We start from the raw sequence: 14,719 nt of genomic DNA, 5'->3' as shown, positions 1-14,719 counted from the left end.
AAGCTCGTAAGTAAGTTAAAATAATACTCTCACTGGGTTAAAGAAATAAACTAAAACATCTGTGAAAGAGAGAGACAGAGAAAAAGTGTGGAGGGAAGGGGAGAAGGATACCAAACAGTTAAACGCCAGGTACTGCTAGACATTATATAAATTTTCTCCTTTAATCCTCATAACCACAATGAGATAGGCATTGTTAATTCATTTTACAAATGAAGAAACTGAAGCTCAGAAAGATCAAATGAAATCTTTCTGAGTAGGTGAAAATATGGTCCATTTTAGAATCCAGGAAAGGCACTAAGTAAGTAGCCCAGGGTCCAACTTTATGCCTCAGTGGCTGGGAAAGCCACCAACAAGGGAGAGAATGTGTGGTGTGTGTGCAGGAATGAGAATTTTAAATCTTTGGTAGCAGACTGATTTTCCCCTCTCATGATCAAAGAATTCTAGACCTTTCAAATGTAGAAGTCATTAGGTTCAGCCTCCTCTTTTTATGGCAGAGGAAACCAAGAGTCAGACAGTGAGAGTCTTGCCCAAGGTATGATGTGAGGATGTGGGCAGCTGAAATGGTGATTTGCTGCTCCTGACTGCCAGGCGAGGGCCCATTCACATTTTCTAATTGTATGTAGTCACTGACTGCTGCAAAGAAAGGGAAGACTAACTATGGTATAATAACGTGTGTCCCCTGGACTTTCGGGCCACTCTCTATTTTCAGTTTATCTTGCTCTCCATGGTTTCTAGTCAGCAAAAGAAACCAGGATGAAGAAGGCATTCAGTAGAAAAGGTTGCCATGAATGAAGATTCAAAGCTTTTTAAGGGATCCTGCTTTTAACCTCGCTCTCAGACCTTTCAGTATCAGCACTCAGATATCAGCAATCCAAGTTCTGGGGTGGTGACTGTCAATCCAGACTTCTTCAGAGTGATTCATAGACTTGAACCCACAAATTCCACCTGAGTATGTAAGAGTGAAATTGAAGTATCCTCACCTGTTTGAGAATTATCTCCTGAGTCACGATGAACCTTGTGAATCTAAAGTTGTTCAGAAGTTTGGTAAAGCAAGAAAAAGAGATTTTAAATATGGTATTAGTTACATTTCCAACCAAACAATTTCATTAAAAACTCTGAAAAATTCAAGAAAACAAGAAGTTGCACAGATAGTATGAACAGATGAAAGATGGACACCAGGTGATAATACTACAAATTCTCTGTTACATCCAGACACTTATAGAATGCCTGAGCCTGACAGCAGGGAGATACCCAAGGGATACACTTTCTAAGCAAGACATCTAGATCTCCAGTCAGCTGTTCTCATTCTGACAGTCTGCAGAAATGCAGAAAGACAAAAAACCAAAATTTAAGATTTTTATATGTACTCTGTTTATATTTCAGACATGTTATACATTTTTCCTGTAATATAAAAGCAATCTGAATTTAAGCCTAGGATATTAAAAAACCTTCCCCAAAAGCTCTTCAAATGCACTTCAATTATAGACAGTCAATTTACTAAACGTTTCTTCATAAGCTCTGAACTTTAGATTCAATTTTGCACCTAGTTCTTTCTTAGTATCAATTTTTTTGTGCTAATGCTCAGTACATATCTGTCAAATGTTTAGTGAAGTTATTAACATTAGAAATAATAAATATGCTTTCTTTGGGGGTTCTGCATTTCTGGTGTTTATAACTAAGACACTGTTACTGGGGCACACCTAGCTTTATCATGATTATAATCATGCTGCTTTGCTGCTAAATCCACCTACTTCCAGTTTCTCAAACCATCACACATTTGTAGGCACTGAATGAATGGAATAAGTTAACCTGAAAAACAAGACAGATGAGTATGTAGGACTGTTTATGGGGGAAGATTAGTATGGTTTAGCAACACCAGCTGTAACAGCCAGAAGTCCCATATATTTCAGATACAGTAAAATGTTCCAGCCTGATTGAACCATTGAAAAATAATCATGTAAAATTGAAGTGTTAAAATAGGGGTTTTGTATGAATTATTCTGCACAGTTCATTCCACATAATTACAGAAAAAATTACATGGCCAGCCTGTGTGAGATCTTGGTCTTATATGTGACTAAGGGCTGTGACTTATTTATCCCGTAATTATGGGAACTTTTTATTTCTTCCGTGAACAACTGTTTTATGTTTTTCCTTTACAAATAAAGATCATTCGCTACAAAGCTACTGAGTGCAGTATGAATTTCTGATAACCAAAAGAATACAACTTTTTCTCAGTCAGCTTTAGCTCAAAAGCAAGTGATCTTTAAATGCTTAGCTTTTCTCTTTGAATCACAATACATCTCTCCTTTAGGAACAAAGTCCCATGGCTCCCCAGATTACACAGAAAGCTACATTCTTGTCTTTCGTTGACTTCTGCAGGCCAGCTGATTGAACTGTGGGCCTCCTGGGAAGTCAGTGTAGGCTTTGTGTTCAGTCTCGATGGAACTAGATGAAGCCCAAGGTCCAGTAGATGCACAGTCCAACCCTGCCTTTAGGACAGAAATGTGCACCTGCCCCTGAAGGGAGAAGAGGGGACAGGGAGGAGGGGAGAGGAGAGGTACTGGGTCCATCTGCTGAGATGGCTCTGGCCTTTCTCCACACAGGATGTTGCATTCGGCAGTTTCTGAGCTGAGCACGCTGCATCCCCCATAAACCTGTGCCCCTAAATTGGCTCATCTGCCTCTGATGGGCTCTTCGTTATGGACAGCAGCAGAGACTGGAAATACTCCTCAAACAACCAATCACCACTTGCTTTGCACGCAGAGGTTCTGCAGGGCTGTGTCAGGTCATTATTCCCTTCACAATCCTCTGTGGTAAGAGCAGTGCCTGAGGACAGTTTGCCCATCACAACCCAGCAGTGCTAGGTTTTTACTGAAGCTTCCAACTCAGGTTATCTTCCTGCCTCTCCCAAATACCTCCTTTTACAACCAAAGATTCATTTGAATGAAAACAATTCTTTTAGAATTACAATTTTCTTCTTGGAAGGCTAAACCCACCCATCATTTATAACTTGGTATGAATGCTTCTATTAAAATTATTTCCTCATAATTCTCAGTCAGGCTCACTGAGGAAATACAGAGAACGAGTGGTCCTGTAGTTTGGCACTCTCTGGTGGGCAGCCAGGAGAGGCCTGTGGGCCTGAGGACTGTGGTCAGGAAGAGAGGAGGAACCACTTCTCCTGTGACCACAGCAGCCATCTCTTACATGTTTGCACGGTGCTAGCAGCTCTACATTTGCAATCTAGTCTTACAGCACCCTCGAAAGGAGGAAAGGTTGTCATTCCTTCTGACAGATGCAGAAGCTGAGGTTTCGAGAAGTTGAGGGGCTTGTCTGAGCCGCACAGCCAGCACACAGCAGATCCCAATTTCAAACCCAGCTCTCTCCATCTAAAACCACTTCTCTTTGTCACGTTGCTCTCTACAGTCAGGCCCCAGAAGGGAAGCCCGGGCGCAAGCTTGTTAAACTGGGGTCTGAGGACAATATCCCCAGGTTCAGTGAAGGGCATCTGTTTGAATACAATTTTGTTTGTAATTTTGGGGAGGGTTTGAATCTCTGCTATCGATAGGTTTTGTCACATGCATGCTAAAGCAAAGAAAAGAAATCGTAATTCAATGGCTACATGTCAGCCAATCTCTCCAGAGTGCAGTGTTTTTGTTTTCCCTTTTGTAGTGGAAATGCATACAGTAATGACGAAGAATTCTGATACCATGTGTCCCCAGGCTTCAGCACTAAAGTTCTGCAATGTGAATACTGCTGGCCTTGCCTGTGCCACTCTTCCCAGAGCTCAAAGCTGGAATTTCTTAGCAAGGCCTTGGAAGCTTACAGCCTGTTTTTGGGGAAAAAAATCATAATTCCAATCTTTTAATTCCTTAAAATACTATAGGTTCCCACAAGTGTTACTGTCCTTGTGCTAAATGCTCGGTGTACAGATACCTGATTATGCTTGGCTCAAAAGCACTACGAATTCTGGGTGTGTGTGTGTGCATGTGTGATTTCAGGGTCATTTGATTGTTTTCCTCTTAAAGAATAATCATTTTAAAACAATATTTTCTTTACACATCCACCAGAATGTCTAAAAAAGAAATTCTGTCAAGTATGTGGAACAACTGGAACTCTCACATGTTGGAGGGTGTAAAAAGTGGTACAGCCACTATGAAAAAGGTCTGGTAGTTTCTTATAAAATTAAACATATGCCTACCCTATGACCCAACTCCTCCGTATTCAGCTCTACTCCCGAGTATCTACCCAAGATAAATGAAAGCATATATTCACAAAAAAGACTTGTCTAAGAATGTTCAAAGGAGTCCCAAACTGAAAACAGCCCAGAAGTCCATCAACAAGAGAAATAAACTGCGGTAGAAATAAAAAGGAAAAAGAAAAAAATACTGATACATACAACATGAATGAATCTCAAAACACTGATGATGAATGAAAGAAGCCAGCACAAAAGAGGAGACGCTTTATGAAGCTCTAGAACAGGCAAAACTACTCTGTGGTTACAAAAGTCAGAACAGTGTTACCTCGGGGCGTGGGAAGGAAGGGAGTGGAGGCAGGGATAACTGGGAAGGGGCGTGAGGGAACGTCTGGGTTGGGAAGGTTTGAAATCTTGACGGGGTCTGCAATACAGAGGCATATGCATTTGCTGAAACTCAAGGAGTGTTATACTTAGGATTTGTACATTTCACTCTATGTAACTTTTACCTAAAAAATGAAAAAACTCACAAACAAATATTAAACTCTAATTAATAATATGCATGCCAAAGTACCAAGGGGTGAAATGTCCTGATGTTTGCAACTTAATTTGAAATCTATCAAAGAATAAGATGGACTGATGGATGAATTGGGGGATGGATAGATGGACTGATAGATATATGGATGGATAGATGATTGAGAAAAATGTTACTTACAGAACCTAGGTGGTGAATACATGTGTATTTACTTACAATTCTTCTAACTCTTTTATATGTTTGAAAAATTTCATAATAAAATATTGAGAAAGTTAAATGTTCAACTGACAATATAGATTGATGGCTAAAAATTGGAAGTCCGAAACAATTTCAAAATTTGTGAAAATAAATAAGATGAAGAAAATTGAGAACAGCCTGAAATTGAGCAAGGTGAGTGACATGTCATGGTCCCTGGGACTCTGCACCACGAGCCTGGGCATGAGGATGATGTTCCATTTCAAACCATCACTAAGGAATTGTAGACAGCAGCTGTCAATCTTAGAAGTATAAGATTTACCTAGGTAACTATTTAATACATTGACTTTAATAATTTTATTGATTGATTTTGTGAATTATGCAGTTACAAATGAACCTAAATCCTGGTATCTCTTATAGGAGAAAAACTCAGAAATAACTTTTTAAATGAAAAATCATGAGACTTTTTAGCAATTAAAATGAGTCAAGGAACAGTTTTGGCATCCGAGGTGAAGGGCGACTTGAGCTAAACTCAAGGTGACAAGGGAAGGAGGATGTGGGGCTCTCAATGGGGCAGGGCATAACTTCAAGATACTGCAGTTTTGGTTCCAGACCACGGGGATAAAACTTTAATAATATAGATCTCGAGACCTTCAAGATGGCGGAAGAGTAAGCCGTGGAAATCACCTTTCTCCCCACAAATACATCAGAAATACATCTACATGTGGAACAACTCCTACAGAATACCTACTGAACGCTGGCAGAAGACCTCAGACCTCCCAAAAGGCAAGAAACTCCCCACGTACACCTGGGTAGGGCAAAAGAAAAAAGAAAAAACAGAGACAAAAGAATAGGGATGGGACCGGACCTGCACCTCTGGGAGGGAGCTGTGAAGGAGGAAAGGTTTCCACACACTAGGAAGCCCCTTCGCGGGCGGAGACTGCGGGTGGCGGAGGGAGGAAGCTTCGGAGCCACGGAGGAGAGCGCAGCCACAGGGGTGCAGAGGGCAAAGCGGAGAGATTCCCACACAGAGGATCGGTGCCAAGCAGCACTCACCAGCCCGAGAGGCTTGTCTGCTCCCCCGCCGGGGCGGGCGGGCGCTGGGAGCTGAGGCTCGGGCTTCGGAAGTCGGATCACAGGGAGAGGACTGGGGTTGGCGGCATGAACACAGCCTGAAGGGGTAAGTGCGCCACAGCTAGCCGGGAGGGAGTCCGGGAAAAAGTCTGGACCTGCCTAAGAGGCAAGAAACCATTGTTTCGGGGTGCGCGAGGAGAGGAGATGCAGAGCGCCGCCTAAACAAGTTCCACAGACGGTCGCGAGCTGCGGCTATCAGCGCGGACCCCAGAGACGGGCATGAGATGCTAAGGCTGCTGTTGCAGCCACCAAGAAGCCTGTGTGCGAGCACAGGTCACTCTCCACACCGCCTCTCCCGGGAGCCTGTGCAGCCCGCCACTGCCAGGGTCCGGTGATCCAAGGACAACTTCCCCGGGAGAACGCACGGCGCGCCTCAGGCTGGTGCAACGTCACGCTGGCCTCTGCCGCCGCAGGCTCGCCCCGCATTCCGTACCCCTCCCTCCCCCCAGCCTGAGTGAGCCAGAGCCCCCGAATCAGCTGCTCCTTTAACCCCGTCCTGTCTGAGCGAAGAACAGATGCCCTCAGGCAACCTACATGCAGAGGCGGGTCCAAATCCAAAGCTGAACCCCAGGAGCTGTGTGAACAAAGAAGAGAAAGGGAAATTTCTCCCAGCAGCCTCAGAGCAGCGGGTTAAATCTCCACAAGCAACTTGATGTACGCTGCATCTCTGGAACACCTGAATAGACAACAAATCATCCCAAAATTGAGGCAGTGGACTTTGGGAGCAACAGTATATATATATTTTTCCTTTTTCTCTTTTTGTGAGGGTGTATGTGTATTCTTCTTTGTGTGATTTTGATGTATAGCTTTGCTTTTACCATTTGTCCTAGGGTTCTGTCTGTCCATTTTTTTGTTTTTTTTTAATTACTTTTTAATTTTTTAATTTTTAATAATTATTTTTTATTTTAATAACTTTATTTTATTTTCTATTTTTCTTTCTTTTTTTCTCCCTTTTCTTCTGAGCCGTGTGGCTGACAGGGTGTCAGGCCTGTGCCTCTGAGGTGGGAAAGCCGAATTCAGGACATTGGTCCACCAGAGACCTCCCAGCTCCACGTAAAATCAAGCAGCGAAAGCTTTCCCAGAGATCTCCATCTCTTCGCTAAGATCCAGCTCCACTCAACGACCAGCAAGCTATAGTGCTGGACACCCTATGCCAAACAACTAGCAAGACAGGAACACAACCCCACCCATTAGCAGAGAGGCTGCCTAAAATCATAATAAGGCCACAGACACCCCAAAACACACCACTAGACGTGGACCTGCCCACTAGAAAGACAAGATCCAGCCTCATCCACCAGAACACAGGCACTAGTCCCCTCCACCAGGAAGCCTACACAACCCACTGAACCAACATTAGCCACTGGGGGCAGACACCAAAAACAACGGGAACTACGAACCTGCAGCCTGCAGAAAGGAGACCCCAAACACAGTAAGTTAAGCAAAATGAGAGGACAGAGAAACACACAGCACATTAAGGAGCAAGGTAAAAACCCACCAGACCAAACAAATGAAGAGGAAATAGGCAGTCTACCTGAAAAAGAATTCAGAGTAATGATAGTAAAGATGATCCAAAATCTTGGAAATAGAATGGAGAAAATATAAGAAACGTTTAACAAGGACCTAGAAGAACTAAAGAGCAAACAAACAGTGATGAACACAATAAATGAAATTAAAAATTCTCTAGAAGAATCAATAGCAGAATAACTGAGGCAGAAGAACGGATAAGTGACCTGGAAGATAAAATAGTGGAAATAACTACTGCAGAGCAGAATAAAGAAAAAAGAATGAAAAGAATTGAGGACAGTCTCAGACCTCTGGGACAACATTGAACGCACCAACATTCGAATTATAGGGGTCCCAGCAGAAGAGAAAAAGAAAGGGACTGAGAAAATATTTGAAACGATTATAGTTGAAAAATACCCTAATATGGGAAAGGAAATAGTTAATCAAGTCCAGGAAGCGCAGACAGTCCCATACCGGAAAAATCCAAGGAGAAACATGCCAAGACACACATTAATCAAACTATCAAAAATTAAATACAAAGAAAAAATATTAAAAGCAGCAAGGGAAAAACAATAAATAACATACAACAGAATCCCCATAAGGTTAACAGCTGATCTTTCAGCAGAAACTCTGCAAGCCAGAAGGCAGTGGCAGGACATATTTAAAATGATGAAAGGGAAAACCTACAACCAAGATTACTCTACCCAGCAAGGATCTCATTCAGATTCGAGGAGAAATTAAAACGTTTACAGACAAGCAAAAGTTGAGAGAATTCAGCAGCACCAAACCAGCTTTACAACAAATGCTAAAGGAATATCTCTAGGCAGGAAACACAAGAGAAGGAAAAGACCTACAATAACAAACCCAAAATAATTAAGAAAATGGTCATAGGAACATACATATCGATAACTACCTTAAAGGTAAATGGATTAAATGCTCCAATCAAAAGACACACACTGGCTGAATGGATACAAAAACAAGACCTGTATATATGCTGTCTACAAGAGACCCACTTCAGACCTAGGGACACATACAGACTGAAAGTGAGGGGATGGAAAAAGATATTCCATGTAAATGGAAATCAAAAGAAAGCTGGAGTAGCAATTCTCATAACAGACAAAATAGACTTTAAAATAAAGACTATTACAAGAGACAAAGAAGGACACTACATAATCATCAAGGGATCAATCCAAGAAGAAGATATAACAATTGTAAATATTTATGCACCCAACATAGCAGCACCTCAATAAATAAGGCAAATGCTAACAGCCATAAAAGGGGAAATCAACAGTAACACAATCATAGTAGGGGACTTTAACACCCCACTTTCACCAATGGACAGATCATCCAAAATGAAACTAAATAAGGAAACACAAGCTTTAAATGATACATTAAACGAGATGGACTTAATTGATATTTATAGGACATTCCATCCAAAAACAACAGAATACACATTCTTCTCAAATGCTCATGGAACATTCTCCAGGATAGATCATATCCTGGGTCACAAATCAAGCCCTGGTAAATTTAAGAAAATTGAAATCGTATCAAGTATCTTTTCCGACCACAACACTATAAGACTAGATATCAGTTACAGGAAAAAATCTGTAAAAAATACAAATACATGGAGGCTAAACAATACACTACTTAATAAGCAAGAGATCACTGAGGAAATCAAAAAATACCTAGAAACAAATGACAATGAAAACACAATGACCCAAAACCTATGGGATGCAGCAAAAGCAGTTCTAAGAGGGAAGTTTATAGCAATACAACCCTACCTCAAGAAACAAGAAACATCTCAAATAAATAACCTAACCTTACACTTAAAGCAATTTGAGAAACAAGAACAAAAAAACCCCCAAAGTTAGCAGAAGGAAAGAAATCAAAAAGATCATATCAGAAATAAATGAAAAAGAACTGAAGGAAACAATAGCAAAGATCAATAAAACTAAAAGCTGGTTCTATAAGAAGATAAACAAAATTGTTAAACCATTAGCCAGACTCATCAAGAAAAAACGGGAGAAGACTCAATAGAATTAGAAATGAAAAAGCAGAAGTAACAACTGATACTGCAGAAATACAAAGGATCATGAGAGATTACTACAAGCAACTATATGCCAATAAAATGGACAACCTGGAAGAAATGGACAAATTCTTAGAAAAGCACAACCTTCCGAGACTGAACCAGGAAGAAATAGAAAATATAAAGAGACCAATCACAAGCACTGAAATTGAAACTGTGATTTAAAATCTTCCAACAAACAAAAAGCCCAGAACCAGATGGCTTCACAGGCGAATTCTATCAAACATTTAGAGAAGAGCGAACACCTGTCCTTCTCAAGCTCTTCCAAAATATAGCAGAGGGAGGAACACTCCCAAACTCATTCTACGAGGCCACCATCACCCTGATACCAAAACCAGAGAAAGATGTTCACAGAAAAAGAAAACTACAAGCCAATATCACTGATGAACATAGATGCAAAAATCCTCAACAAAATACTAGCAAACAGAATCCAACAGCACATTAAAAGGATCATACACCATGATCAAGTGGGGTTTATCCCAGGAACGCAAGGATTCTTCAATATATGCATATCAATTAATGTGATACACCATACTAACAAATTGAAGGATAAAACCCGTATGATCATCTCAATAGATGCAGAAAAAGCTTTTGACAAAATTCAACACCCATTTATGATAACAACCCTCCAGAAAGTAGGCATAGAGGGAACTTACCTCAACATAATAAAGGCCATATATGACAAACCCACAGCCAACATCGTCCTCAATGGTGACAAACTGAAACCATTTCCACTAAGATCAGGTACAAGACAAGGTTGCCCACTCTCACCACTATTATTCAACATAGTTTTGGAAGTTTTAGCCACGGCAATCAGAGAAGAAAAAGAAATAAAAGAAATCCAAATTGGAAAAGAAGAAGTAAAGCTGTCACTATTTGCAGATGACATGATACTATACATAGAGAATCCTAAAGATGCTACCAGAAAACTACTAGAGCTAATCAATGAATTTGGTAAAGTAGCAGAATACAAAATTAATGCACAGAAATCTCTGGCATTCCTATACACTAATGATGAAAAATCTGAAAGAGAAATTAAGGAAACACTCCCATTTACTACTGCAACAAAAAGAATAAAATACCTAGGAATAAACCTACCGAAGGAGACAAAAGATCTGTATGCAGAAAACTATAAGACACTGATGAAAGATATTAAAGATGATAAAAACAGATGGAGAGCTATACCATGTTCTTGGATTGGAAGAATCAACATTGTGAAAATTACTATACTACCCAAAGCAATCTACAGATTCAATGCAATCCCTATCAAACTACCACTGGCATTTTTCACAGAACTAGAACAAAAAATTTCACAATTTGTATTGTAACACAAAAGACCCCGAATAGCCAAAGCAATCTTGAGAAAGAAAAACGGAGCTGGAGGAATCAGGCTCCCTGACTTCAGACCATAGTACAAAGCTACAGTAATCAAGACAGTATGGTACTGGCACAAAAACAGAAATATAGATCAATGGACCAGGATAGAAAGCCCAGAGAGAAACCTACGCACATATGTTCACCTTATCTTTGATAAAGGAGGCAAGAATATACAACGGAGAAAAGATAGCCTCTTCAATAAGTGGTGCTGGGAAAACTGGACAGCTACATGTAAAAGCATGAAATTAGAACACTCCCTAACACCATACACAAAAATAAACTCAAAATGGATTTAAGGCCTAAAGGTAAGGCCACACACTACAAAACTCTTAGAGGAAAACATAGGCAGAACACTCTATGACATGAATCACAGCAAGATCCTTTTTGACCTACCTCCGAGAGAAATGGAAATAAAAACAAAAATAAACAAATGGGACCTAATGAAACTTACAAGCTTTTGCACAGCAAAGGAAACTATAAACAAGATGAAAAGACAACCCTCAGAATGGGAGAAAATATTTGCAAATGAAGCAACTGACAAAGGATTAATCTCCAAAATATACAAGCAGCTCATGCAGCTCAATATCAAAAAACAACCCAATCCAAAAATGGGCAGAAGACCTAAATAGACATTTCTCCAAAGAAGATATACAGATTGCCAACAAACACATGAAACGGTGCTCAACATCACTAATCATTAGAGAAATGCAAATCAAAACTACAATGAGGTATCACCTCACACCAGTCAGAATGGCCATGATCAAAAAATCTACAAACAATAAATGCTGGAGAGGGTGTGGAGAAAAGGGAACCCTCTTGCACTGTTGGTGGGAATGTAAATTGATACAGCCACTATGAAGAACAGTATGGAGGTTCCTTAAAAAGCTAAAAATAGAACTATCATACGACCCAGCAATCCCACTACTGGGCATATACCCAGAGAAAACCATAATTCAAAAAGAGTCATGTACCACAATGTTCATTGCAGCACTATTTACAATAGCCAGGACATGGAAGCAACCTAAGTGTCCATCGACAGATGAATGGATAAAGAAGATGTGGCACATATATACAATGGAATATTACTCAGCCATAAAAGGAAATGAAATTGAGTTATTTGTAGTGAGGTGGATGGACCTAGAGTCTGTTATACAGAGTGAAGTAAGTCAGAAAGAGAAAAACAAATACCGTATGCTAAGACATATATATGGAATAAAAAAAAAAATTGGTTCTGATGAACCTAGGGGCAGGACAGGAATAAAGATGCAGATGTTGCGAATGGACTTGAGGACACGGGGAGGGGGAAGGGTAAGCTGGGATGAAGTGAGAGAGTGGCATGGACTTATATATCACTACCAAATGTAAAATAGATAGCTAGTGGGAAGCAGCCGCATAGCACAGGGAGATCAGCTCGGTGCTTTGTGACCACCTAGAGGGGTGGGATAGGGAGGGTGTGAGGGATACGCAAGAGGGAGGAGATATGGGGATATATGTATATGTATAGCTGATTCAATTTGTTATAAAGCAGAAACTAACCACCATTGTAAAGCAATCATACTCCAATAAAGATGTTAAAAAAATAATGAGTCAAGGCCAGGATCACAACAATAACAAGCTAACAAGCAAATAAATACTAGATACCTCCTTCAACATTCATTTCAGAATCACCTTGGGAGAGTGTGAATAGCATTTGGTAGAAATATCTGAATCTGCTTTTGTCATCATGGAATGACAGAGTCATAAGAGGCATGAGTTGTAATTAAAATCACCAGATTCCCAGTATGTGAGCCTGGGGGTCATCTGTGATGCTTCCTTTTCTCTCATCCTCATGTCTAGTCCATCATCAAATCCTGTAAAATCTCACTTCTAAATACCTCTGGGATTACCCATTTCTCTCCATTGTCAGAGTACAAGGCTACCATCAGCTCTCGTCTAACTCTAACCTCAGCAATAACCCTCCCAACCTAATCCATTCTCAACTTTTCAATGAGTGTAATCTTGCAAAACTGTACATTTAATCCTGTCATTCTCCTGCTTAAAACTCACACTTCCCAGTTGGTCTCAGGGTCAGCCCCATTTGACAACCTGGCTATGAGGCTCTCCTCAACCTGGCCCCTGCCAGCTCCCCAGATGCACCACTGACCCCTGCCACTCTGTCCTGGGCTTTCAGCTTGCAGGCCACACTGCCATCCCTCTAATTTTTCCATGTTCTTTACTACCTCAGAGCCTTTGCACATGTGACTCTTGCCCAGAAAGTTTCCCAATCCATTCTCTTCCTTTTGCCTATTTATCCTGCAGATCTTAGCTGAAAGGTGGTTTCTCAGGGAAGACTTCCCAGGTATTTCCTGCCCATCCCAGTCCCTCATGAGGTTAAGTCCTAGTGTCATATGTTCTCAATGGACTTTTCCTTTATTGCATTTTTTTTATGGTTCATAACTTTGTACTTATTTGATTGTTTGTTATCCTTCCCAACTGTAAGTCCTACTTTTAGCAGGACCTGTGTCTCACTTGATTACCTTTGTATACTGAGTGCTAACATAGTACTTGCACATAGAAGTTCAGTAAATGAGTCCATAAGAGACTGAGGTTAACCAGGTTCTTTACCTTATAGCTTGTGGTGAAAACACTGTTGTTAATGATTTGACCATCATATTGATCGTTGTTGATTATACTTAATATGGATGTCTCTTAAGCATTTCATGGTAGAATACTGATAAGGAAGTTTTCCATAAAATGAGTGTTTTTTTTAAAAAAGCAAATACAGTAGTGATAAAAAAAAAAATCCGTGTGCTCTGATAGCGCCAAATCTATGACAAGCAAAAGAGCTGGTGTGATGGTGAGAAATCAAGGCTATCAAACACCTGAGTGCACCCTCATCCCTGAACCAGTTGCTGCGCCTCTGAGAGATTCTTTGTTAAGTTTCTCATCGTAATCAATGCAGTGATAAAACCCAGTAGATATTATTTAAAAAACAAAATGATTGTTCATATCTATACATACATTTGTAAAGGAATGATAAGTGACTTTGAAATATTTCTTGATTATACAGAAGAGTGCTGGCTTTGATCAGAGTTTTCAACCTTTGGCTTTGTATTGTTTGCTTGTTTTTTGCGTCTTCCCCACCCCAAATATGATGAAAAGGGGTAAAAACCTGGTTAAGATGAAGAAAAGCACTATTCTCTTAAATAATCAGTGTAAGCCATCTTTAAGAGTGAACATTCTTGACCAACAACTTCATGACAAAACTAAATGCTTTCATGTATAATGACAAGACTTCAGTAATGCAGTGGAGTTTGAACGCTGGATGAGAAATTTGATTATGGAAACTGAGTCATTCGAGACCCTCACTTCATTTACATGCAAGGAAAATGACAGTGTGAGTGGACTAATACAGAATTTCTGAAAATACTTTGATGACTATTTCCTCAGAAGGTATGAATATCTGATGCATAGATCAAAGATCCTTTCTGTCTGCTCTATTTTCAAAAACCACTTGAAGATACACTTCTCAAAATTCCCAAACAGCAAACAAACACCAACAGTGTTCCCCAAACACTGAAAGAAAACTCCTCATGCAACATTCTGGATCCCTGTCCTCAATGGTTACCTTTACATAAGCTCCCAAAGCCATGGACAAGTTGTTGTCATTGTTCTCACGTACTCTGAGTCTGGTTTCTCAAAATACTATAGCACTAAG

The 14,719-nt window shown here is 40.3% G+C and overlaps 1 protein-coding gene across 1 annotated transcript in view; it reads right to left on the bottom strand.

Moving 5' to 3' along the window:
* Positions 1–14,719, bottom strand: part of PDE8B (phosphodiesterase 8B) — a 286,597-nt gene that overhangs the window by 30,020 nt on the left and 241,858 nt on the right. The window contains exon 11 of the mRNA XM_061187930.1: positions 981–1,023. Coding sequence (XP_061043913.1) covers positions 981–1,023 — 43 coding nt within the window. The remainder of the gene's footprint in view (positions 1–980; positions 1,024–14,719) is intronic.

This window comes from Eubalaena glacialis, chromosome 4, assembly GCF_028564815.1.
Source record: "Eubalaena glacialis isolate mEubGla1 chromosome 4, mEubGla1.1.hap2.+ XY, whole genome shotgun sequence".
Classification (NCBI taxonomy): domain Eukaryota; kingdom Metazoa; phylum Chordata; class Mammalia; order Artiodactyla; family Balaenidae; genus Eubalaena; species Eubalaena glacialis.
This window is presented reverse-complemented; position numbering and strand designations above follow the sequence as displayed.